The 27,132-nt window shown below is 39.5% G+C and overlaps 1 protein-coding gene across 1 annotated transcript in view; it reads right to left on the reverse strand.

Annotated features, from left to right (window-relative positions):
- ntsr1 (neurotensin receptor 1 (high affinity)) overlaps positions 1 to 27,132 on the reverse strand; it is a 54,190-nt gene that overhangs the window by 25,839 nt on the left and 1,219 nt on the right. Inside the window, exon 2 of the mRNA XM_053425438.1 lies at positions 844 to 1,045. Within this exon, the coding sequence (XP_053281413.1) occupies positions 844 to 1,045 (202 nt within the window). The remainder of the gene's footprint in view (positions 1 to 843; positions 1,046 to 27,132) is intronic.

Below are 27,132 nucleotides of genomic sequence, written 5' to 3' on the forward strand. Positions count from 1 at the left end.
GAGGGTTTGAAGCAACAGGTAGCAATACTGCAGCAGCAGTGCGAGCAAGAGGGGTTGATCTGAAATGTCTCTCTGGTTAAATAGACCACCTGATAAGGTGGGTGTGTATTATAGATGGTTGTGGAGATAGAGGTATGTCACATGATGTATGTCACATGATGTATGTAATATGATTGGTGCAGCGCAGCTCGAGTTGTCTGCCAGTACTAGCTCGCAGGCGTCGCCATATTTGTTGTGTTTCCACCTTTAGCTTTAACAGTTTTCTTGTATATTTTTTCCACACTATTTAAGTAGCTCCTTCTTAGGGGAAAACGTGACGTTGTTGTGCGTGCCAAGGAACGTAAATGCGTCATACGTCATTGCGTAGCTATATCCTTAGTATCGAGATATACTTCATCACGTAAACACGTATACCTGTATTATCATGGACAGTATGATATGGCACAGCCCTACTCCGCGTATGGCTGGGGTTAGCCTCAGAGAGAGGGTATAAAATCATATAATAACATAATATAAGGTAATCCAAACTTAATCACATCCAAGTTGTCACTGATGCTGATGTGGGACTGTTTGATGTTCACACTTGCTCTTTGGCTCATGACGAATTACCCTTGTTTCCCTGAGAATGGTAAATATGTGTGTAAATAGATTTAAAACTGAACTTGAACCTAGATAGCTGGACTGTTAAAGGCATAACAAAATTGGTCTCTTCTCTACGAGCAAAATGTGATGTGGGATGTTGGGAATGATCGTTAAATAGTGTGTGTGTGTGTGTGCGTGTGTGTGTGTGTGTGTGTGTGCTTGTGAGCTTGTGTGTGTGTGAATGTGTGTTTGTGTACTTACGGAGTACAAGAACTCCATGGCGAAGCGACTGAGCACGGTTCGGCTCCACCGTGACATTCAGCATGGTGGGATTTCCCCCAATGATGCAGATGCGGTTTTCTTGCTCTGCCTCGCGGAACATTCGCAGCAGCTGATTGGCTATGACCCCGTTCAGCACAGATATGGCCACCATGGGAACCACAAAGGACAGAAAGGCATTCACCTGTTCAGGAAGAAAAGTCAGAGACCAGTTGTTAACGTTGAAACAAAGATGATGGTCAAGTCAAGATATCGTCACCTAAGAATTTATCTTTCAACTTGATGGTTGAAAAGAAATTCGGTCCCAAGATAAGTGTTTTGGCTTTTCACCAAATGCCAATTGTGAAAATCATATGGTGTCGATATACATTTACAGTAGAGTAAAGGCTTGTTGTTGGAAAAAAAGGTCTCAGCTGATATATACTCCAACCAGCAATCCAAACCCCAAAGATATTCATACTACTTTATACAATTTAAAAAGTGGCAAATCTGCACCATTTAAAAGCTTTAACTGAAAAACTTATGCAGAGGAAAGGTTGATGAAAAGTAACACAAGATTTTCCCATGAGCCAAAAATTCGACTGATTTCAGATTATATAAAAATCATAACCGGTGAGAGTGTTCAGGAAGGCGCTGTTAACTTTGCAACACATTTCTCAGAGCACAGTCATATTCTAGGAGAGAAGCTCCACGGCCAGCACGGAGAGCTGGGGTAGGAACAAGACCCGTTCTCACATAATAACGAGTATTTATTTTTTAAGACGGACTGGGAAATATCTGACCTGCTGGTTCACATCCCAAAAAAATCATGGTGGCCCAGCTGCTCATTGAGCTACAACACCCTCTGTTTGATTCTACATTAAAAAAACTAAACACTTTTACTATGTCATTGTTTTCACACCTTCCTCTGTCACTCAAGGTTTGTCAGTCAGAGGAAATGTAATACTATCAAGTCAAAAACAAAGGTAATTATAATCTAATGCAATCCCTTATTACTTCGAAGCAACTAATGGGCAGAAGCATTTGTAATACACTGGTCAAACAGAGAAGACACCTTCTGAAAGAAAGACAAGGCATAAAATGGATTTAAATGTGAGAGGAGAGAGGGCACGAGAGGTGGAGGTGAACTGGATGATGCCAGAGAGGAAATAAGCAGTGCAGCAAAGCTAATTGAGAACCATTATTTGTGCTTTACAAAACTTTTTTGCAACCAATGCGAAGTAGTCGCATAATTTTTTTTTTCATCTTTGTCATTCAAAACTTACATCGAGAGACACTTGATAAAATTACATTTTCTGAGTGCCAACTTTGATCATAGTCGGAATGGAAGGTTTTCTGCTCAAATTATTTCCCCCACACTCTGCTGACTCGCTGCTGATGGAAGAAAACCAATGGAAAAAAGTGAGAGGTGAAGATGAATGAGAGAAAACAATGAAGTGAGAAAAGAGAGGAAGAAAAAGAAGAAAGAGAGAGGAGGTGCTGCCAGACATCAGTTATGACAGATGACTTCTTAGCACAGCCTCTGTGGAGCTGTGTGGAGCCTGTGTGAGATGCTGGTGAAGAGAGGAAACGTGCACGGACGTGTGAGGTGGTAATTTGTGCAGATGTCTTGGCTGCAACCGCTTTAACATTGGGTTCTCCTTAGAGCAATCCATCTGAACCTAATGCTTCACTACACACACACACACACACACACACACACACACACATGGGGCTGTTGTTTTTCTAAGGGATAATCATGGATGAAAAATGTTAATGGCTTTAATGAACAGGCTGGCTGACTCTTGAGGGTCCCCTGCCTTCTAGTCATTGATGACTGATTAAAGTTGAAAAGCACAGCGGTGGGAAAAGCAACAAGGCAAAGTCTGGTTTAATTGTGATACGAACCACCCCCCCAAAAAGAACATCTGCCAAAGAAATGGCAAAGCTAATGTTGATAATTGTGACAGAAGGAAATTGGAGATGATGGGCAACACATTGGGAAAATCATAATTCTAAGGTTTGAAATGTCCTATTGTGACATTTCAATGAGTACAGGAAGTGTAAAATGACAGAAATCCAAAAAATGTATATGTTCTAGCCTTCACAGACTACAGGACTACTGACTGCTGCCAGAGCTTCGGCTGTGTACAATATATATCTCTTATAGAGTATTGAGATGCTAATTAAATTTATCTCCTTTTCCCTGGAGATTTACGACTGGCTGTCCATAGCACTAGTCTTTTGCAATATGCTGCTTTATTCATATAGTTAAAAATAATCCTGCCATGTTTGGGGACACAAAGCTATCGAGGCGTGGGAACCAAGCATCACGCCTGCATGCTGGGAACGTAGGTGTTTACATGAACACATTGAGATTTGCTTGAGTGTAACAAAGGGAAGCAAAAAGGAAATCGCTATTTTTCTATTCAAGCTGACAATCCAATAAAGTGCAGAAAAGTAAAGGCAGGGTTTCTGCAGTGTCTAAACTAAGAGTTTAAAATAAACAAAAATATTAGATGCTAGGTCTTAATTACATATAGGCAGGTCTTGAATATGTAAACAAATATTAAATGCTTCCATCGTGCTTTAAAAAGGGTATTTTTTTATGCATAGCTTGTAATGTCTTTTAGCACATTGTAATCAAACTAAAAACAAGACCAACATAGAAACAAAGACTATGGATGCCTACTGTATCTGCATGTAGTTTGCAAGAAATTGTATCGTTTCAAGGGTTATTCTCTCCTAGGCTACTTTATCTTTAATCATGGTAAGGTTAGACAGCTCTATTCCATCATAACTGTAGTTCTTTACATAGGTCTTAAATTGGCTATTTATGGTCTTAGGAAAAGGACTTAAAGACTTTTTTACTTGATGAAACCCTGGAAGGTGTTTTTATGACACTTTTTATACACTAAGTATCAAAGAGGCCCTAGTGATTACTACCACTTTCTCTCTTTTTTTGGGAGAATGTAGGCGAAACACCGACTCTAGAAGTGCAGAAATGCTTTCACGTGAGAAGAGAACCAGCTCACCCAGGTCGTGTGGCCGCTCTAACCTGATAACCTGGGTGATAAAATGAAAAGCAAGGTATTTCGCGACGCAGTGTGGCCCGGTTGTTATGGCGTCTTACCCCTCTCCCATAATTAGTCAGGAGCAGCTGAAAAAAGTATTATTTTGCAATTAAAAAGACCACCCTCCCGCTTGCTTCTAAAACAACACGTACGTCCCAGCTCATGTATGAGGAAAACCTAGATTTAATGAGTATTGTGGAGTTTGATCTTCACCAGTGTTGGCACGTATAACGGATGACTATAATTAATAATTATTTATACACACCCTCATGGTCGACGAATTAGTGTATTTCCAATTTACAAGCCACGCTAATGCTGACATGTTTTAGCATTGAATTGACAGATGTAACACCATTTCTCACTAACTACGTTTACATGAACAGAAATATTCCGACAACTGACCTTACTCAGAATAGGAAATTAATATGGTGTTCACATGAGTAACTCCTTCTGTTCGGTTTGCTGTCTACATGTGACAAGAGCATAGCCCGATTACAACAACAATAATTGACAATATCCACTTTTCCATTTAATCCCAAAATAATTCTGCCTGTTTCAAAATCCTAACCTAAAAAATATAATGTAGCCTACAATGCTACTATATACCTTTTTGGTTGTTTCTTTCAAATTTTGCAAATGTTAAGACTTTTTTTCTTTTTTTTAAGCTTGTTTACATCCAGGACATGAAAAGCGCTGGGAAATCTGAATTAAGATGTTATGTCACAGCTCCTCTGTGCCCCCTACTGTTTTTCACCTTCCCTTGTTTTGTCTTCCCTCTGCAGGTGTGTGCCTTTTCCCTTTGATGACTCAGCGGAGGCGGGGCCAGGGGCAACAAAAGGGCAGCACCACCCCCCCCCTCACCTGCAGTTCATTCACAAACTAGTTTGTCTTTAATGCTACAGTGGTAATCGCTCGTTCTCGGGCGCACTGCATTGTGTATTCAGAGTTAGTTTACTCGTGCCCCTAGAGATTGTATTCTCATCATTCTTTTCCTTGTGCATCCAGTACTCCACTCCCCGGTCCTCCTGCCTTCCCTCAACCCTGGTGACATCACAGAGATATATCATTCTCCCTCCGTCTTCTATACTGCAGCCTCTATCCAGCGTTATTAGAGAAATAAACACCCTTGAACTTCCCATACTGCGATGTGCTCTATGTTCTCTATGGAAGCGTCAGTGACAGACTTTGCTTCCAACAGTTAAGATGAATGAAGGAGTTGTTATGGTGATTTTTCAGAGGGGGTGTCCAGGCTTTGCTGACAGTTATCTAAATTCGAATAGTCCTGAATGTTTATCTTTCATGAGTTGTAACAAGTTTGTTATATCTGGTGGTAAAAAGGGCCGTAATCCCTCTTATCATCATTGGTATATTACAGACTATAGGCAGGTTCACAGTGTACACCAACTTCCACAACGCCTCTCATGCACATCATTCAGTAGTCACCTGCCTTACTCTGCCTTTGATTTGTTATTCAGGATAATAATTTCAAAATAAGCCAATCATAGGCAGAGTAGTAAAGATCTGTGTTTGCCTTCCTGGGAAAAATATCACCTGCTCTTTAAACTGAGCTCCTAATTGATTTAATTCTTTAAAAAATGCAACTAAATCCAATGAAATTCAAACATAAGGTGAAGGTAGATCTTCCCCCCCGCACAAGTTTGTAATATTTGAAAAACTGTATTTATACAGGAATATTTGCAAACTGCCCCATGACATATAATGCAAATTTAAATAAATGGCAACAACTCTTTAAAATCTGCTTTTCCAAGTGGCACTATTCAAAAGAAACTACTGGCCCAAGGAATACTTAGCTGACTCAATAAGTGTAATCATGGTAGTGGTTGTGTCACTGTAACTGCAAATCTGTGAGCAATTATTGATGCAAAATCTGCATCTTCATCAGAATTAAATTGGCAATGTGCAAATACTAGCCCATTTTTAGGTGAACAAAATATGCAGGGGCAGTCTTACATGTCACTATTTATAATAATGTTTATCCTTTGCCGAACAGGTTGCTTAAAACATTTCAAATAGAAAGAAAGAAAATAAGATACCCACTTCTACAGGCACCATTACTCCACTTCTCATTGGTCCATCCACATATGCTAGAGTTAAAGAAATGTTGAAATGTGGACAGGGCTCTGACATGGCAAATGAACTGAACAATGAAAACTACAGTTCCTTCATCTATAGTTATTCACAATTAAATTGATGAGACACCTAGAATCCTGCACATATGCTACTTTTACACATTAGCAGGAACCAGCTTGTTTGCTAAATTACCATATGCGTCTCCCTCCGGCTGGCCCGAGCACACTGCAAATCCTCATATAGTATTTGCTTTGCTGTTGTGTCGAGTCAATTATGCATCTCAAGTTCAACACAGTGAGGCTGCCCTGTTGTATTTTGACCAGCTCTTAGACTGTTCACCCGGTTAAACTCCATCACCTGGCTCCATCATGCAGCTCACAGCTGTGGACGTCTTTTGATTTAATGCTTTGTGTTATCATTAACCTGTCACCTAGCAACCTCTGGCAGATGGATTGTTTTTGTGTGATATTTCAGGGTCATTTGCATTGTTTACCCGCCCTCTTGATTTCATTTGCATCCCAGAGACAGGCCGCCGGAGGTTTCGACCTCCTTTTAGAAAGACCAGAGTAAATGATCAGTTTTAACATTTATTCTGTCTGATGTTTATTGTTTCCTCAAATGCACAATATTTATATATTAAATTTGGACTCAAATTTATTTTACAGTGGGCAATTTCTTTATGTCAGATGAAATATGTAAAAGCCCCGTTGCACTAGACAGCACAGCATCCACATGCACAGTGGACACTTGCAAAACCATTTGGCAAACTACTGCAGCATGTTAACATGGTAACCAGGAACATGTGGGCACTTTTGCAGAAAGCAGTTTGTAATTCACTGAATCCACTTGCTATCCATTTAGAGCCTGTTATCTGGAATCAGGTTAGAATTGCAGAGTTTCTCAGAGTTTGATGGCTGGATCACAGCAGTGGGTCATTACGAGCTCAGTGTGAACACTGGAACATATTACAGAGGCAAGAGTTGAGGGAAACTAGCTAGACTTAACCAGGGCCATGCCAATGCACATAACGACAAATGTGACTCTGGGTATTTCCAGAATTCATATTTTTAAACAACAGAGCTGTGTTCTATATTCAGGGGCTGCATTCTTTGGAGGACCTGGTCTAGACCATGGACAGTCTGGTCTATAAGGGCTTACCGTGATTGGTGTCTCCAGCTCGTCCCTCCCTTATTGCTGTTGACTAGCAACAAAGCTGAAGTTGGACATGACGAGAAAGTCTTAATGAGTCTTTCTGTTTTTAAAGTGTGTAACATCAGCTGTTTGATTGAGTCAACACATGATTCTCATGCATTGAGCTGGCGCCATCACCTTTGAAACTCGTTTCATCACTATGGTGTAATCAATCCCGGGATATATTGGATCCACCCATTAGGACAGTGTAGTCACGCCCCTGTAACACTATTGGTCTTCAAATGCAGCCTCAGAAGGATGCAGCCCCTGAATTGTGACACAGCTTGTATCCATTAAAGCTGCTAAAATTTGCTACTGATCATCATCATCATGCATGAAAATCTACAAACGTTTCAAAACAGCAAATATGTTTGTGTCTGGGTCTCATAGTGCCATTAAATGTTTTCTGCAAAGCAGCACATATATACACATCTTCCGCCGCAAACTAAAAACATACCTCTTCTGAATTTACCTTGACCTTTTTTTTTTAAATACAATTTTTTTTTTTAAACTAACAATTTAGTAGCACTTAAATGGCACTAACTTATAGCACTTGATTTTGAATTTGAAGAAATTGTACTTTCTTGATTCTTGTTGTCCTGGGTCTGTACCCTCGGGGGTTGAATGCACTTATTGTAAGTCGCTCTGGATAAAAGCGTCAGCTAAATGAAATGTAATGTAATGTAATATTGCATGCTCTGCTCAGTCATTAACATATGAGGATAACCCAGTGAACCACAATCAGAATTGCGATTTGGTTAAATTAATTTTGATTTGTTTGGTGTCAAATCACAACATCAAGGCACATCGATCTGAAGGCACTTTACAGGTCAAGATATCATATAGAAACGCAACAGATAATGAGGAATCCAACAGTTCCCATTCGAAAAACAACTTTTAAAAGTAACAAAACTTCCAATAGAACCTGAATCCGAGTGGGCAACCATCTGCCTAGACTGGTTATGTTGAGAGGAGAGAAATGGGTGATTGGACTGCTGAGGGGGTGTGTGGGTGCTGCAGCTCATAACACACAGTGGCATGGCTGTCGCATGTTGAGCTGCTATAATAATCTGTCTTGTGGTAAACATGCTGAGAAACCTATGAAGGCAGGTTTTCAGAAAAATAAACAGAACCCCTGCTGGTTTATTTATAAGAACCGCGTAGTGAAATAGAGGAAGCATTAAAATAATTTGGATGTTTTTTTTTTACTGTTTATGAGTAAACCCTACGAACTCACATACATACATGAACTGAAGAATGTGCAGGCTTGATTCAGTTAGAATAATGAATGATGCACAGTAGGACACAGCATACAGGCTGGCTCTTCTGATGAGATGTCGCTTAATGATGCAGCACCAGGCTAAACAATTACAGCAGATGAGCGTAACAAACTCGAAATGTTTGCAACCATTTCTATCCTTCATGCCCTGCAGATTTCTCAATTAGCAAACTTCCTTTTTCGTTTGGAAGAGGGAGACGAAGAAGCCTCACAGCCATGGTGGTTTGTGTGACATCGTGTATGTTGCCTTAATGTTTTCTCCTATCTTTATTCAACAGGGTGGTCTTTCAGTTTGAGAGCAGATCATACTGATTTCACGATACATTTTTGTAATGCTGTCATGCAAACCTCCAACTCTGTTCTTGCACTCAAATATACTCTGCTTATGTTTACATTCCCTGCACTTCAGCTTTAGCTATTCTGCTCACGCTGAATCTGTGCCTTTGTGAAATGTCTGTTTATTGTTACTAACGGCAGTTTTCCCATAAAGTCGAAACTAATTTGGTCCTAGATTTGGCCGCTCCATGTTTACAAGTAATCTGCTGGACTCCTGCTCAATTAAGATGTTGGCACCTGACGGGAAGCTGGTTTTTATAAGAAATACTTTAATGTGAGTGCATTGACCCGTATGGGACTCTGAAAGACATTAGCCTACCACATCCACAATGGACAGGATAGTTTTCCTTGTCACCCACCTTCTATTGGTTATGAAATTTTGTTGCACAAAAAAAGCTGGAGAGCAGGAAATCTAAGCACATGCAGGGTATATTTCGAGTTGAATTTGAATGTCTGGGCCTACAGACACTTTGATGACACCACAGGAGCAGTATGGAGGCATTTTTTGTATTTTTTATGTATCATTTAACCAAACCCTCTATTGGCAAAGTGGTGAGTGATGAATGCATTTTCATTTTTGTTGAAATATCCTTTTAATTCAAGATGAGAAGGGACAACATGAAAAACTATTGGGCTAGAAGGTGTAATTTTTTTATGCTGAGGACGGTAACTTATTTTTGGGAAAGGGATTTTTACAAATAACCAAGACGGAGACAAACTCAGCAGAGATTGAAACCATGTGTACTGAAACTGATAAAAACAGTAAGAGACCGAAGCTTCCCTACATATGGTGTTTTGTGATCACTGTGCTTCACACCTTCATTGGCTGTTGCCCCCGCACAGCTCAGCTTTCACCTTCTATCAATAGGATAACTCTCATAGGAGAGGGTGGAGGTTTGGTCGGTGTTAACAGGCTTGTTTTCAAGCCTGTGAGCTGTCCTTGTGAATAAGGCCGTGTTTATATTCATCTAACACTTAGAGTTTGTCTTGAATGGTCTGTGAATACTTGGTGAGCTTTGAGGTCAGTTTGACTTTTCCAGCACAAGTTACTTAGTTCAAATACCCAACACTCATTGAGATCTAGACTATTAAATATTGCATGGTGAACTTAAATAAATGGGAATAGGAACATAGTGTAAGTTTATTTTATAATTTGCTATATGTTCTTAAATACCAAATGGTAAAAGCTTTTGTCAAAGGGAACAAACAATGGGTTCAGTATTGCAAGTAGTTTTCAAATACAGCAGTCGCGTTCTGTCAAGGCAAGCAAGTCAAGCAGTGCCTGACCTTTTAAAGCAAAAATTAGACATCATTTAGATTATGTAGTAGTGGACATGATCTCTCTCCTTACATCTGCTCTCAGAGCAGCTTTCATCCTCCTAAAGAATCTGATGCTGCTCATGTGCATTCATTTAGTAAGTAATGGCTCACTTGTGGTGGCAGCGAGTTATTTATACAAATGAGGAGTGTGAAAACTGGTCTTGCCCTACTCCAGTGGATCCCAAACTTTTTACAGTCGCGTACCCCTTCAGACATTCAATCTCCAGCTACGTACCACGCGCAGCACGTGCGATAGGAAACAAAAGATGTTGAGCTATGCAAAACATAAATCTAATATTTCCCCTGCGTACCCCCTGAACCTCTTTGCATACCCCTGGGGGTACATGTACCCCAGTTTGGGAACCAATGGTCTAACGATATGATTCTTGCTTAGGGTGCGAGAGGTCCTCGGTTCAAATCCCGAACGAGCCCTTTACCACCTTGACTGTTAACTGTCCCTGAAGATGAATTGTCCATCTAAGCTTTGTTTAAATGACCTAGGACGAGAATTGGTCTATGTTAAAATAAAGCCTAACCAATGGTTTACTTGAAAAGAGGTTGACAGAAAAATGTCAATCTAAATAAGTCACACTCTTTAATGATATACAATGGAAATATCATTACACTGCCTTGAGAGTTTAAGTGTTGCTAAAATTGTGAGAAGGAGACAATAGGTATAGTATACCTATTTTAGTGATTGTAGAGAAATGAAAGGCCAGGATGTCTCATTCCAACTTGGTCAACATGCAACACGATTGCAGAAATCGATGCTTTCGGAAAGCTTTCTTTCATGTGTCTCGGTCTAGGGGTATGATCTCGCTTCGGGTGCGACAGCTCCCGGGTTCAAATCCCGGACGAGCCCTTTACCACTTTGGCTCCAAACTGTCCCTGAAGATGAACTGTCCATCTAAGCTATGCTTAATTGACCTAGGATGAGAATTGGGATATAATCTATAGACCAATGTAGACTCCCCAATGGTTATCTCTGAAAAGAGGGTTGAAGAAAAATCTCAATCAAAATAAGTCAGATTCTTTAGAGATATACACTAGAGATATCAATCCAGTACCCCTTCAGACATTCAATCTCCAGCTATGTCCCCCCCGCAGCGCGTGCGATAGGACACAAAAGATGTTGAGCAATGCAAAACGCAAATCAAATATTTCCCTGCGTACCCCCTGAACCACTTTGCATACCCCTGGGGGTAAACGTACCCCAGTTTGGGAACCAATGCCCTACTCCAACAGTCTTTTCCTCCTCATTGTCAAGAGGCAGCAGCAAAATGTAAGTGTGGAGGTTAGAGGAGTGGGAGAGAACCTTCACCTGCACCACAGAGGATCATTCAGCACAGGAGAGAGCTGTTGGCTGATCGATCATCAGGTTTAAAAGGCATTGGCTGAGCTACCTCATCAGGACGTTCCAAAGTCTGCTTTGGCTGTGTGAGGGAGAGTCCCTTGACATGGTCCTTTGGCACAGTATGCAAGTAAATCATGATTTATCATCTCTGTGTAAGACAGTGTATACTGTATAGATAGATGAGTTTTGTGCATAGTGAGTCGATGACGGAAAGAGATTTGCTTTGAGGTGGAGGCTCGTGGGTTCTAGAAGTTGAGGTTGTTTGCCAGTAAATAAAAAGCTGGGTCTCCAAAGACCCAAGAGAGGTCCCTATACTCTCACTGCTCTCATGGGCCCTGGCTGCATAACTTCGGTCATATACTGTGGTCCAATGTCAACATCTGCTGTTCAATGTGACAACAGGATGAACAGTTACCACTCATTCATTCATTCACTCATTACTGTTGCCTCAAGTGTCACAGCAGTGTCACATAATGGTCGGCCTCACTTCTGTCAGTTACTGCTTTCTGCTGTCAGAGGCTCTGCTCCACCTCAAAAATTATAAAATAATATGGTGCTGCTTGACTCCATTCTTAATTTCATCAACCTGGTGTTTAATATTTATTACATTTACAAAACCCATTTATGAGCCTGTTGTCGACCAAACACATTTTTTAATACATGGGGGAATTTATTGTCCTATTAGGAACCACGATAAAATAAAAAGTCTCTGTAATGACCCATTAGCCCTGGAAGCTTTCATTGCCCTCTTTGATAACTATTAAGCCAAGTACAGTAACATTAGAAAGAGACCTTTGTGAATGACTAGCCATTTCAGCCAGAGTTGTTATTATTGATACTAGCAATACTATTATTTGGTGCTGCCAGCATTAATAGCACCATACAACATCTATAAGAAACACTATCGTTATTTTCATCATAAAAACTAATCTGACACAACCCTGTTCATGGTCTCTCACCAAGCTCCTCTTCCTTTGATTTGTCTCCCCTCCGCAGGTGCGCGCCATTGTTGATCTCCAGCAGGATATGTACCCTGATGGTCGTCCACCCAGTTATCACCAGTTCGTTCTTCAACGCTACAGTGGTAGTCACTTGTTCTCGTCAGCTCTGCATTGTTTAATCAGAGTTAGATTCATTGTTTTACTCTAGACTGTATTCTCACTGTTCTCTTCTTTGTGCCTCCGGGATTCCACTCCCAGGTCCTCCTGCTTTCCCTCACCACTGAGATATCTTTCTGCCTTCGTCATCTATACCTCAGCCTCCATCCGGTTTTATTAGATAAATAAACACCCTTACACTTTACATACTGCATTGGGCTCTGTGTTCTGTCTCTGCGCTGGGGTCGAAGACAAACTGGACGTAGCACTCTCTCTCTTTCTGTCCCTTCTTTTCTACCCATGTCTCCTCTGTCTCTTTCCTTTCGACAGTTGCTCCTTGTTGGAACTGTTGGGGTCTCAAGGATCCTATGTAAAGTCCCTTGAGATTATCTTTGTTGTGATTTGGCACTTTGCAAATAAAACCGAATGAGGAAGTGTTCCAGTAGTCTTCTACTATACTTTTAATTAAATGTTGAATTTTTTTTGCATGTAGTATTTTGAATTTGATGATGCAAACATTTTGAACAGATCGTGTATATAATAACTCTTCATTCTGCCAATCCCTGCTTTGAGGTTTTACTGTATAATAATAGTTTACTGACTTAATGCTGTCCATCTTTACTTTATATTTGAAAGCTTGGTCTGCCCTTGCAAGACAAGTTATTCCTCATGAAATATTCTCCGTGGCCAAAAAATTCAGTTTTTCCACATTTAGTGGACATTCAATTAAACAATCTTTTAAATTATTGATGTTTTATAAACGTAAACCTGCTGTACGGCATTTATTCTGTAACATTCGGTCAAGTGGTTTCTGGGCTCATGGTTCAATAAGACAGTTTCAGTTATTTGGCCAAAAGAATGTGCGGTGCATTGCTCAGAAATGCTTTATATGCTTGCTTACATTAGTGTCAGAAGATTTTAATACAAACTCCCATTGTAATATAAACAAAATCAAAGCATTATGCAAATAGTGTGAGAAAGAGAGTGTATAAGTATAAATACAAATTGCTTTTTTTGTTTGTGAATGTGCAGATACTGGTTAATCACCAATAATATTTTGCCTTCTATTTGTTATGTGGGGTTTACGGAGGGCTCACAAAAATATGCACTTTTTTTTCTGTTGACTTTATCCATAATTTTTTCAATTTTTTCTAGCATTTAGAATAGAATGTACATAAGCTGCTTTTATTTGAGGAGATACAGTGATTCACACCAGAAACCTCATTGTGAGGTATGGGTGGGCATGGGCCTGGCTCATGGGGGCACCAATTGTGCCATGGGGTGATAAGTGTAGTTGCTTTTTGTTAGTCAATCACTCCTTGTTTAAAGGTAGCATCATGACAAAGCTGCGATTGACAAATAGACAGAGAGATACACGTACAGAAATTAGATCCACAGAGATCACATCAGAGACTCGATATATGAAAAAAACATTCGTCGGAGCAGCCAGGCAGCAAGGTGCAGGCTTTTTGGGCTATAATCTGTGTGCAGCAATAAAAAAGAAAACAAATTATACAAATATTCACTTGGATTTAAGGATGAACTGGTATTAGTGGTTACAGGTCAAAGGTCAAGGTCACAGTAATCGCTTCAAGGGAATGCTTTTTCATTTGGCACAAACTTTCACTTGGATTTGATTTTGGTAGCCAGAGGTCAAAGGTCAATTTCATCATGGTCTCACCAAGTACTGTATTTTTTCTTGAACATGAGATCTTCTTCAGCGAATGTCTTCAAATTTAGTTCAGCTGTCTCTTAGTTCAATGTCACAGTGATGCTAATCAGGACTGCCAACTGGGAATTTAATTTAATCTGGCACAATTCACTTGCACTCGTGGTAGTCAAAGTCATTGGCGATCAAAGGTCACTGGGACCTCTCAAACAAAAGTTCCCTTGATCATGTAAGTTCCTGACTTGTGTCCTAATGAGTCCTTACTTTCTCTCAAATGTGAGACATCGTCTGACACACAGTACGTTTCGGCCTCAACTCAACTTCCATCGAAGTTTAACTTGAAAATATATCTGTAACCGTCTATATAATAGTTAGGGTGCACAGGTGCGGCTGACATTACTGTTAGTTTTTACTAATGACTTTCCAAATGCAGTAAATTTATGTAATTTTCCCCCATGAAATCTTCAGACTAAAATATTATTTTGTATTATGCGGTGAACAGTCCAACCACAGATACGGCAGTTAATGGATTTAGCTGCTCAGACATCTACATTAATTGATATTCTGTTGGTTAACCCATCTTTTAATAACCCAGGGTAAGAAGGGATTTAATATTATAAATTCAATACAGACTCTGGACCTCTTCTCAAAATACAAATTAAGTCGAATGTGACTAACTGGAAATGACACCAAAAGATATTGCAGTGAGTTTCTTGTTGAATAACATCAAACTCTCCTGCTCTTCCAGGACACAATTTCATCCAAGGTAGAAATTTAAAAGGAAGATGAAAGATCAAAAAAGATAAAATCCTGTTTTCTGATTCCTTTGTCGATCAGATTTCTGTTAACACAGATCCTTAGTCAGAAAAAAAATCTAATCTAAAGGCCTGATACAATATAATTCAATCATTATTGTCAGTATAAAAATCAGGGAAAAGGTATAGCACTGCTTAAAAAAAAGAAAGAAGAAGATCTCCTCTCTGGAGCCTCCTTGTCCCTCCTCCTCCTCGAGACAGAAAAAAGGAGCAGCATAATATCCTTCATGATGGCACAATAAATCAATTTCTGGGTTACACGAGAGGACCGATGAAAGTAAGGACCAGCAATGTATATACACAAAGATTAATGGTGGGCAGCTGTAGAGACCAGCAGTGTGTCAGGGCTGATGAGGTGAAAAGCAACAACTGTATAAGGTCAGAGCTAAAAACGAAGACAATGTATTTCTAAAATCTGATTAAGTTATTAGTCAGATTTTGGATATATGTCCAAGGTTTGATCCTTATATTCAAGTTCAATTTTAGACAACTACTTTGAAGAATTATGACCCTTAAAAACCAAACTGTAGCCAGTTATTGTTTGAATGATTGCCCTGACCCAGTTGCTCATATCTAAATAAACATATATCTCACTTTCAGCAGGGGGATAATCCAAATGTTTGCATCACGCTGACATTGTTTAGACCCAAGTATCTGCTTAGACATAACACCACGTATCACTTGGTGTGTTATAACTTCAAACAGAAACAAGTACGAAACACATCTGGCTATTGTCTGGTGTCGTCTGTGAAACACACACATCAGAAGAGCATCGCAGAAGTAGTACTGAAGTTGTGTCTGAATAACCTGCAGGTTCCAGTGGTTGAGCAGATGAGCGATTGTTAGTAAAGAGAATTAACTAACTAAGACCTCATCCTACCTCTTTGTAGGTGGCAGTACCTTTACTTTTGGCTTGCACAAACTTCCCTGGACAGAGCCGTTCTTCGTTTGAATATTTTTGAATCTTTGGTCTTTTTAACCTTGTTAAAAACAAGGGGCACTTGTCTAAGGCTACATCTATACTACTACATTCCGTTGAAAACAGCGCATTAGAAGTAAAGTGATATCAGTCCATACAAGTGTTTTGGATCCAGAGCAGTTTTAAGTCACGTCTATACTAACACGCCTGAAAACGCATATCAAGTGAACATTCACATAAGCCATTTTCAGACATGACTTGCGGGTGAAATCTGCAGAATTGGCTAAGGAGTTTCCCTTTTACACATGCACAATGCAGCAGGAGGTTCTCTGCTGTGTTCTCACATCGACTTCTCCTGGATTTCTACAGACTTTATATGGACTCTGAAACGACGGAGCGTCTCACTCTGACATTTGCGTTTACACATCCTTCTACTCCAGAGAAGATACTGAAGAGTTCAGTGTATGCCTGAAAGCAGCTAAACTGGAGGAATGTGCACTTCCCTCGATTAATAATATATTAAGAATTTTTTATGGAATCAGACTAAATCGAATAGTTTTTGGTAATCTGATCATGAAACCCCATCAGTCTAGACACTATGCTATTGACAAATAAGGCTACATCAGGCTAACTTTAGCTTCCTCTTAATCTTGTTTTTACCTCATAATTCTCATATCAAAGGGATATTTGATCATTTTTAAGACTATGGAAGGCTGCAGTTTAATTTTGACAACAGCAATTTACATTTTTAAATCACAGCAAACTTGATATATTATACTTGCAGTACACGTTATTATTTTGTCCAGCATGAGAGTGACAGCCTCCACAAATACCACAAACTGCTACAATAGGCACCCATACCTGATAAGTGTATTTGTGCTGTAGCAGGATTAATGCTGTAAGGTAAAATTCAACTGACCAGGTGTCTAACTGCTGGGACCCTGACCACAGGGAGTCTGCTACAGCGAACGGACACAGTAGATAAACACAGATGATGATTTCATGTCTTTTTTCATATTATGTTTTATGAAGCACCTCTTTGTATTAGTTCTGGCTTGTCTTATTTTCATATTGTTTTATGAAACGCCTCTTTGTATAAGTCTTTTAAATTATTTCAAATCTCAAGATGAAATTCCATCACAATGCAACATAAATACCATCAAAGTTGGAATATGATTATATTTAAGAACTTGACAGCAAAGCAGCAACAATAAAGCGGTGACAAAAATAACAATTAATCCCATTAGCCATTTTTAGATTTGAAAGAACAAGCGTGAACACTGTGTGAAGTGAGGAATCAGTATGTTTCGTACACTTCTACTCAAACCATGTTGCTGAAAAAATGCTATCTAATTTCTAATAAAACCTAACCCTAACCCTCAGAAGCTTTAGGGCAGCACATTACTTCAGTGAGTGTGCTGTGTTGATGTCGAGCAGGAGAGTGGTGATTATTTTCTTCCTGTGAGGCCAAAGCTCCATTTATCACCTAATTCAGCTACTACTGCTGTGAGAATGGAAACATAGCAGAGGCTCGGTTCCAGCTGTGATCCAACGCGGCCTGGACGGCTACTTTGAAGACGAAAACCAATTACGTGGAGTGGCTCTACTGTAGCCAGGAAGGATGTTTAAAAGAAGAGTCCTGACTGTCACATCAATGAGTTACATATGAAGCTACGTTGAGTTTCAACAGAACTCGGGAGTTGTTTCAAGATCCGAAATATTTGTTTACTCACTGGGCATGCAGCTCTTACGATAGAGCTTAGCAACCGTAGCACATTGATGTGTTATTACCATGGGTAACATCCTGCTGTCTTCTCTGGCTCATGCATTGAATTACACAGAACTGGAAACTGCAGGGGGCAAAATGAGTCAATTGAGAAGGGTTGAGTGAATAAAAAAATCTGCTTCAACATACTTTCTTCAGCAAACGTAATGACGGGCAAGGACTTGTTCTGTTTGACGGCCGGAGGCAAAAGGGTTAATGAGTAAGGCAGTTTAGAAAGGCACTGTTGATGGATGGAGATATACACTACCAGTCCATGGGACGTCAGTCTCATCAGGTAATGGTACAGATTTGTTTTAGAGCTATTATAATTTATTTAGTAATTTATTTCAAGATTAGATCCTCTTTTAAGTGTTACGTATTCATCCTCCATATCAAAATTGACCCTTAGGTTAATGTGATGCAGACTGATGAAGGCTTCTCCTTCAGTATTCAACTGCATTGTGGTAATGCGGATTGACTGGAGAATGGTGAACTTGCTCACCATGCATAAGCAAGGAGGATGGTCTTATGAGACACCTTCTCTTTCAAAGCAGTTTTTTGGGGTCTCACATTGGAAATACAGACTCACAGCTTGTCGTTCAAACATAAATTGAAGTCGTGTTCTGAATTCCCTGTTATAGACAAGTTAAACTCAGTGTGGCTTCCACAAAGTAATTTGTTGCCCAAGACACAAACAGGTGGTTGCTTTCTGTTAAGCTTTTGCTTCTATTCATATGCATAGGGCCTGTCACAGTGTGTGTAACAATCAATGTGAACTCACAAGGGTTAAATAACAGAAAATCTATCAGGGAACATGATGCTAACACCTTCAAGCAGGGTTAGGTTGTGTGGTAACCCTTACATTCCCTGGAGAGAACTCACTGCACATTGGATGTAATGAGAACCTGAATCTCCTCAAATTCCGTAGCCAGTGGGGGAAATGCTACACACATGAATTATAACCAGCGTCAAGAAAACTAGAAAGAAAGTGGCGCTCCAACAACCGTGTTGAAAATCACCTAGCCAAGAAAATAGTGTCAACGCAATTAAGAGGGATCTACACAAAGCAAGAGCAGCCTACTACTCCACACTAATATAAGAAAAAACAACATCAGGTTTCTCTTCAGCACTGTAGCCAGGCTGAAAGAGAGTCACACCTCCAACGAACCCAGTATTCCTCAAATCCTGAATAGCAATATCTTTATGACCTTCTTTAATGATAAAATTATAACTATTAGAAATATAATCAACAATTTCCTGCCCTCAGTTGGCACTAATAGCCTATCAACAATATAAATCTCAGACACAGCTTAGAATCATACCAATTATTTAGACAGCTTCTCTCTGATAACCTTTGATCAGCTGACCAGAATAATCTCGTGTTCTAAACCAACAACCTGTATCTTACATCCCATTCCTACAAAATTACTTAAAGAAATTCTGCCCCTAATTGATAGTACGTAACTGAACACAATCAATCTGTCATTATCATCAGGATAAGTACCACAGTTCTTTAAACTTGCTGTAATCAGACCCCTTCTCAAAAAATCAACCTTGGACCCAGAGGTTTTTAGCCAACTACAGACCGATATCCAACCTCCCCTTCCATGCCTTAAATACTTGAAAAGGTTGTAGCCAATCAGCTGTGTGAGTTTCCCCAGGAAAGTAATGTATATAAAGACTTTCAGTCTGGGTTTAGAACGAATCACAGCATGGAGACCACCGTGGCAAAAGTCATTAATAAGGTATTTGAATCTGTCCTCGTTCTGTTATATCTTAGTGCAGCATTCAACAATATTGACCATCAAATTTGATTACAGAAACTATAACAGTTAATTAACATTAAAGGAACCGCACTAAACTGGTTTAAATCCTATTTTTCTGATCGATTCCAATTTGTGCAAATTAATGATGAGTCATCTTTGCGCAGGGCTCTGTGCTAGGCCAATTTTTATTCTCATTATATATGCTTCCACTTGAATTATTATCGGGACACACTCTGTAAATTTCCACTGCTATGTGGATGACAACCAGTTATACTTTTCAATAAAAATACTGATGGCGCATCCTGTATCTAGCTAGCAGATCGTGATAATAATTGCGGATCTGGCATCTGATAGTAATGGTGGACCACGATAGAGGTGGCAGTGGATAATGATTGTGGACAATAGTGGCATCCGATCTTGATGGTGGATCATGATCATGATGGTTGCTGACCAGGAACTATAATTGCAACTAGACTGCCTGATATACAATATGTTTACTCAGAGACTCGACCATTACTGACAATAATCCATCAATTCATTGACCTTCAGTTATCCTTCAAAATTTTTATTCTAATCAATGCTGCAAATACACTTATCTTTCTGATGTTCTTCATTACACGTGGCATCTATTGCGCTTCTGACTGTCCTGGGAGAGGGATCCCTCACATGTGGCTCTCTCTGAGGTTTCTACGTTCTTTTTACCCTGTCAACAGGGTATCTGAGTAGTTTTTCCTTACTCTTGTGGAGGATTAAGGACAGAGGATGTAACACCTTGTTAAAGCCCTATGAGACAAATTGTGATTTGTGAATATGGGCTATACAAATAATTTTTGATTGATTGATTGATTGATACTTTCACACACAAACACACACACACACACGCACAAACACACATGCCATGGTAAGCTTAAATGATATTCATTTTAAGCATTATGTTCTCTACATATCCGCATGTTACCAGAGTATGTTAGCATATTTATATTATATTATAGTATTATAATTGTGCTGCTTGTATTTCTTTCTGAAACCTTTTAGGCTTATAGTCCAATTGAGGAGGGATTAGTTTATCATTTACAATATTGCATTTTCACATTGTGTGTCTTCTACAAAGCCTCCAAATCTTTGGACCAGTTTCAGAATATAGCCTATAAATGTTTTTAACATTGATCATCGCTCTATATATTAAAAGTTCTCTCACACCAGCAAATACCAACAGGATAAAAATAATGACAGTTATGTAATGGACATTTTTTGACCTGAATATGCTCAGTGAGTTCAGTTAAAATAGCCTGATTCAGCATTATGCTCTACTAGGTATGTTTGTTTGGGTGTAATACTGGGGAAATGTTTGTGTGCTGTGAGTTGGATGAACCGGTGAACTGTTTGATTAAATCCACAGAGTTTGTACACTTACGAAAGAGAGATCAATGACCACCTCCTCCACCATGCAGCAGGTTGCAGGACGCGTGACCACGGATCGATGGTGGCGTGACTGAGGACAGCTGTGTTTTCGTGACTTTGTGTATAAAAGCCAGCACGTCATAAGAGACATTTGTCCGATTCTTGATGCCTGCAGTGGCTTTGAGAACTCCAAAGCCAAATAGTAACACTGTTACCCTGTTTGTGTTCAATATACTCTGTGTAATTTTGCTTTGATCAGTGTTAAATACCTTGATTACAATTATTCTGTGTAATTGTTTATTTCCTCACCGGGGAATGAAATGCAAATTCCCAGCACAAGTTAAAGTTGTTACCTGTAACTGATAGTTAAAGGCAACATGAATGCTCCCAATGATACTAACAAAACATAGATTTCCTCTAATTTTCCAAGCTGTTTTTATCACTGACAAGCAATTGATCCATGCAAAGAGAGGCCCTGTCTACATATCACTGTAAATGTGTTGACCTAAGCAACAATGTGCTAAAATATAAATTAGAATAAGGACTGTTATTTAGTGAATCCAAATCAATTTCACAGGTTTTTTGTGACAATTAGGGAAAAAAGGCAAAAATTCTGTAGCCCCCAACAAAAGTAATATCATAAAAAAGTCTTTCTTCCTGGATGAATTCAGATTAATTCTGCTGCACAAACAAGGCGGCCCGGCTCAACCCCAGTGGAGACTCCTGCACAGCAGCAGAGCACTCAGTTCAACGGCAGCAGCCAAGCTCACATGTACACAAACCCAAAGTAAGTGAAAACAGTAGCAGCAGGATAAACCCACATCATATAAACTGTAAATGTACTGGAAACGTCCACTGCCCACTTCATAGAGTTAACTTCACATGTAGTCACTTAAATCCTGCTACTTGGAAAGAATTAAACAGAAATCATCTTTCTCCTTAAGTCCTTCAGCTCCTCGCCCTCATTCACACCCCAACTTCCTGCGTCATACCCTTCTTCTGTGTCTCAGGAAATATTTTAGAAATGCAAGTTTACAAGTTTTATTACCCTGCATGCTGTCGTAGCTGTGCAAAAGGGGTATTGTTTTCACCCCAATGTCTGTGTGTGTGTGTGTGTGTGTGTGTGTGTGTGTGTGTGAGAGTGACTTCTCGAGGTTCTCAGTCAAGGTTAGAGCAAATATAAATAGACAATCTAAAGCTTCTATTGATCAGACCATTATGTCAGTCATGTAAGTGATGTCATGAAGAAGTCAGAAAGTGACGTCTTGCAGAGTTCCAAAATGCATTTTTTCTGAGTTCTCTATTCGATAGAATTGCATTAACTTAAACAATTAATAACATAAGAGACATAATTTACAGCATATCTATTTACATTAACTAATCAAACTATCATATTGTATAAACAACGTCATGATGAATCTTTGTTAAATGGCATGATTACAATGCAGTACTACAATTACAAAGCAGGATGTTGAAATATAGTAGTTTTAAACTTTAAAAAAATGATGTGGGTTAACCCAAAGAAAATAACTTAAAAAATTGTAATAATCAAGTACAAACTTGCACTACATTTTGCATTAAATTTTACGAAAACAAATTTCTCAGCTTAGTTTTCTGTTGATCGAATAATGTTTAATCATTAACAGTCTAAATCCGATATATTAGATAATGGAAACTTTATAGATCTTACACAGGGAAATTCAAGGATGACTTGACCACATCAGTATCACCTTCAGACTGTTCACTGGTTGAGCATCAAACCTGGATCCACAGGTTGGAAGGCTGCTTTAGCCACCATTCCACCCCTTCACCAACTCGGTGGATAGTGTGAGAATTTCAGAAATAAAAGACCCTAGGTTGTCTGTGCAGCTGCTTATAATGAACCATAGTTACGTTTTGTTAGGCAACCTCTAATGGTGCTAATAATTATAATGGAAGAAAGAAGTCAGGAGCTGAAGAATAAAGTCTGACAAAGTCCAGGGAGGAGGTTGCGGTTGAAAAAAAACAACAGACGTCTGTGTCGTCTGGCATCCCTGAAATTAGGGTGACCATATTAATGTCGAGAATTTTAAGTGGAATAATTATTTTGATCATTTCAGCATCAAAATAATAATGCTTAACGACAACACTAAATATATGTTGTGAGTGGTGGGGAAGGAACTTGTGTTCACTCTTGTTGTTACAAGGATCGGTAAGGGAGCACCCACTTCTGCGTTTTAGTCATAGGCTTTATGGAGGGAACAAGATGCACCATGTCCTGAGAAATAACCTTTAACCTTCTTAATACAGGTCAGTAAACTGTCAATAACCCACAACTATTCGTGAAAGTCTCTGTAAAATAGATCAAACTCAGAGGCAATCTTGAGGATATAGGACGCACAGTGTCCTCATTGCTCCTCTTAACTGAATAGGTCACAGTTTTGTGACTGTGGTCCTCAGCCTTGAGACCCCAAAGATTTAACAGTGTATCTATTGCAGCAAAATCAGAGACAGAAGAAGAAACAATTTTTTTTAGAGTGGGGAGTTCAAGCATCCAGAGGGCGCTTGGAGTAGAACCGGTGCTCCATATCAAAAGGGGAAGGTTAAGGTGGTTCAGGTTTCTAGGATGCCTAATGGTCGCCTTGCTTCGGAGGTTTAGGTATAACCAGCCGGGAAGTGACCCAACCGAGTCTCCTCCCGGTTGGAAGATTAGAGAGCAAGAAGAATCAGTCAGGAAGGATAAGAAGAGAGCAATTGTCTGTGGCCACCGCATGCAAAACTATTCCCTTTTGGGGGGTTGTCCTGCTTTAGCATCTCTTCTTTGTTATTATTATTTTTATTATGTATTTTGGAGGGGAATGTGAAGGGGGGGGTGGTCTGACTAACTGCACTAACTGGCATGACCCTTTGCTATGTTTCAATGTGAGATGTTAGAAAGAGAAGTATGTTGGAAAAAAATTAATGCATCAGAAATGCATCTGCGTCTCTGCTCTCAGATTGACACACGTGCCATACACCAATGACACACTCCAAGACAGCAGGTAGGGTTGTTAGTCACTTCACCATAAACCACGACAAATGTTATGCTACCTACACAGCTAAGGTGCATACTAGCAGCCACCCATGGTAGGTACAGTATATGGACGGTAGCTTTAGTGGAACATTTTCACAGGTTGGGTAACTCACTGCCTGACTGATGCTAGTCTGCCCTGCTGAGGGAGGATTAGTCACTCAGTCAAGCTGCATCTATGTGGGCAGTCACTTTGAACTGAAAGAATTTTAAACAGTAACACTTTTGGAACCCCTGAGACTCTGGCCTTGTAGGTTCTCAGAGTTTAGAATAGTTTTCAGATGTTTCCATGCTGTATATTTCCCATTGAGATTAGTTTTCTGACACAAGTAAACACACACACATCTCTCCATGTAGTGTCACTCCCCGTTGTCAAAACAGCCGGAGTGCATCGGGACCCTCCACAACAGCAGGTCACCTCGTGAGCCAGGTTATCCTGTCTTTCACACACAAAAAAACACACGCACACACACACACACACACACACACACACACACACACACACACAGTTTATGCACAAACAAACACGCATGTATAAAATGTTTACGGGAGATGTCCTCTTTGTCGGTGCATTTACTGTCTCCAGACTCTGGTGTGATTTACTGATTGTTCTCCTCTTTACATCAAGTTGAAAAATAACAGGCTTATGCGATTTCTTTAGACGTCTGGTATGGGAAAATGTTTCCAGCTGGGCTGACAAATACCAATATTCTTAAAGAATTGTAAACCATTCAATTAGTCATTCTCATGTCAAATAAATGGATTGACAAAAACAGAGACCTACAGGGACAAGGAAGGGGAGAATAACACCAGACGTGGTGGACTCTGCCTCTGATGGTTTGGGTCATAACGATCACCCATACTACCTTCAAAGATACTTTCCACACCAGGTGATGCCACGGTCCATTTTGCTTTGTAGAGTCCACCTCACATAATGAGTTCTAATTTCAGACAGCGTAGGTCACAACACCGAGAATTCTGACCATCTTCTCGGTCCGTGTCAAGGATGTGCATCTTAAACAAAGACGGGGAGATTGGCCTAATCATTTATACCACCTACGACTTTCACAGTTACACAATTTGTCTTGGGGAGTAGTGGGGAGAGCCTTAAAAATATAGCCTTTATTTTTGTCAAAGACAACAATACATTTTAACCTCACCTCCAGCTCGCTCTGCAAAACCTAAGCCAATTATTACACAACTACATCCGTAGTTCCATAGCCAGCTGACAACGTCAGTCCTCCTCCATGTTTGTTTTCCACTGAATCCTGCATGTTTCGGACAAACGGCAAGTGTGTTGTCTTACATTCTGGCCAAATCATCTAATGTGTGTGTTGCTGCTCCCTCACAGGCTCTTTACTACAAGCCACAAAACATCCACAGAATGATGATTCCATTACTGATTATTTTCTCGAGTGATGCGTACCTAGTTTATTCGGGAGTCTTGGAGACCAAGTAACCCCAGTTTGAGTCTCTCATGTATAATCATTTTTCTCGTTACAGAGCTCAAGGATTTTCTAGGAAAATAAATACCATCTATTTAAAACCCAGAATGTAATTTATCAACATTTACCGCTTTTCTAAAGCCATGTCCAAAATACTCTGACTCTTCCAAACATCTGGATGAAAAAGTAATCATTCTGCGGTACAGTGACGTGATTCAACACTTTCCTTAAGGTGCAAATGTTTCTATTATTATTTCCGGAAGTCAGAAATGACAAATCTTTATTTGTTATCATACTAAATAATAAAACTATTCAAAAGAATAGATGGATATTATGGTCCAAGAGAAATAAATTCATACAGAATGAAGAGATTATAAGATAAATTTGGTAAATCAATGTACACCTATATCAACCTGATTTTGAACATTTCGTTTTGGGTCACATCAATCCACTAACTACAGCTGTCTGTATGTGGAACACATATTTTGTGAACCATTCATCTATTCAGCCTTAAACTTGGCATGTGTATGGTAAATTGCTATAGAAAGTGAAGGGGGTTAGTGGGGGGTGGGGTAGTGTGCCTTCAGTCTGAGGGCCGAGTTGAACATGTCTTCTACATCTGCGGATAAATTACAGCAGTGGTCGGAAGATTGGTCAGAATCAGTGACAGATCATTAAGATAATTGGACTATTTTTATTTCACCTGATTGGACTGACGCAGACATTCAAGGGAGTTGCAGGTGCTGATCTCAATTATGGCATCAACATTCATAAAACCACTTCCTCTTTAGCAAGTTGTCTTCAAAGAAGAAGCACAAAGTATGTTTCACGCTCTGATGTTTAGTATGGGACTTTGAAATTACGTAGGTTTTAATTTGAAAAGTTGTGAACATGGCTGTGTCCATCGCTTAACAGACTTCTGGAATAGCCAAAATGCAATGCATGAAAAAAACAACATCAGTTTAGTAAATCATTCAAACTATATAAACCAAACACAACAAGTAAATTTAGTTTAATTTTATAAAAAAGATTGATGATTAATCTTCACTGAAGATAAATCAGGTAGGATGAACAACTGCAGCATAAACTGTTTATAAAAAGCTCTGCACACAAAAAGTTAAAGTGACAGTGTACTGTGGAACTGTTTGAGGAGGACTCACTAAAGAAAAGGAATAATTCTGAGGTAGCTTCAGGCCGTTAGCACAGGCCAAGAAAAAAAAGCAAATTAAGAACAAGCACTTCACTAATTGTAAAGATCTGGAGGCAGAGTTGCAACTAAGGAAATAGGCTGGTGGTTTATTTTAATGTCTTTTATCCAGATGGTTAGAAGAGCTCTCTATCAAGTGTCTGTCAAGTGTGATAGAGGAACATTAACTGGCGTCAGAGGACTCTTAAACTAAGTAACCCAAAGATATTCACTTTTACCACAAGGTAATAAAGCATGCCATAAATTCAAGGAGTTGAAACCATCAAATTATTATTATTATTTAAATTAACTTGTTTTCTTGAAAGATGCTTGCCGCTGCGTGCCGCTGTAACTTTGCGCACCCTTCGCGTCAGTCCCTGATGTTTTCCCCTTTGATTTCAGAGATTGTATGTTGAAACAACAGTTTCTCCTCATATTAAAAACCAAGGCCCAGATCGTTTCCTATGGGTTCAGCATATTGTTTGATTAATTAAACGAGTCTACCTCGTTCACTTGCTGGAAGAAATTCACATGC

The sequence above is a fragment of the Pleuronectes platessa genome, chromosome 6 (genome assembly GCF_947347685.1).
Source record: "Pleuronectes platessa chromosome 6, fPlePla1.1, whole genome shotgun sequence".
NCBI lineage: Eukaryota > Metazoa > Chordata > Actinopteri > Pleuronectiformes > Pleuronectidae > Pleuronectes > Pleuronectes platessa.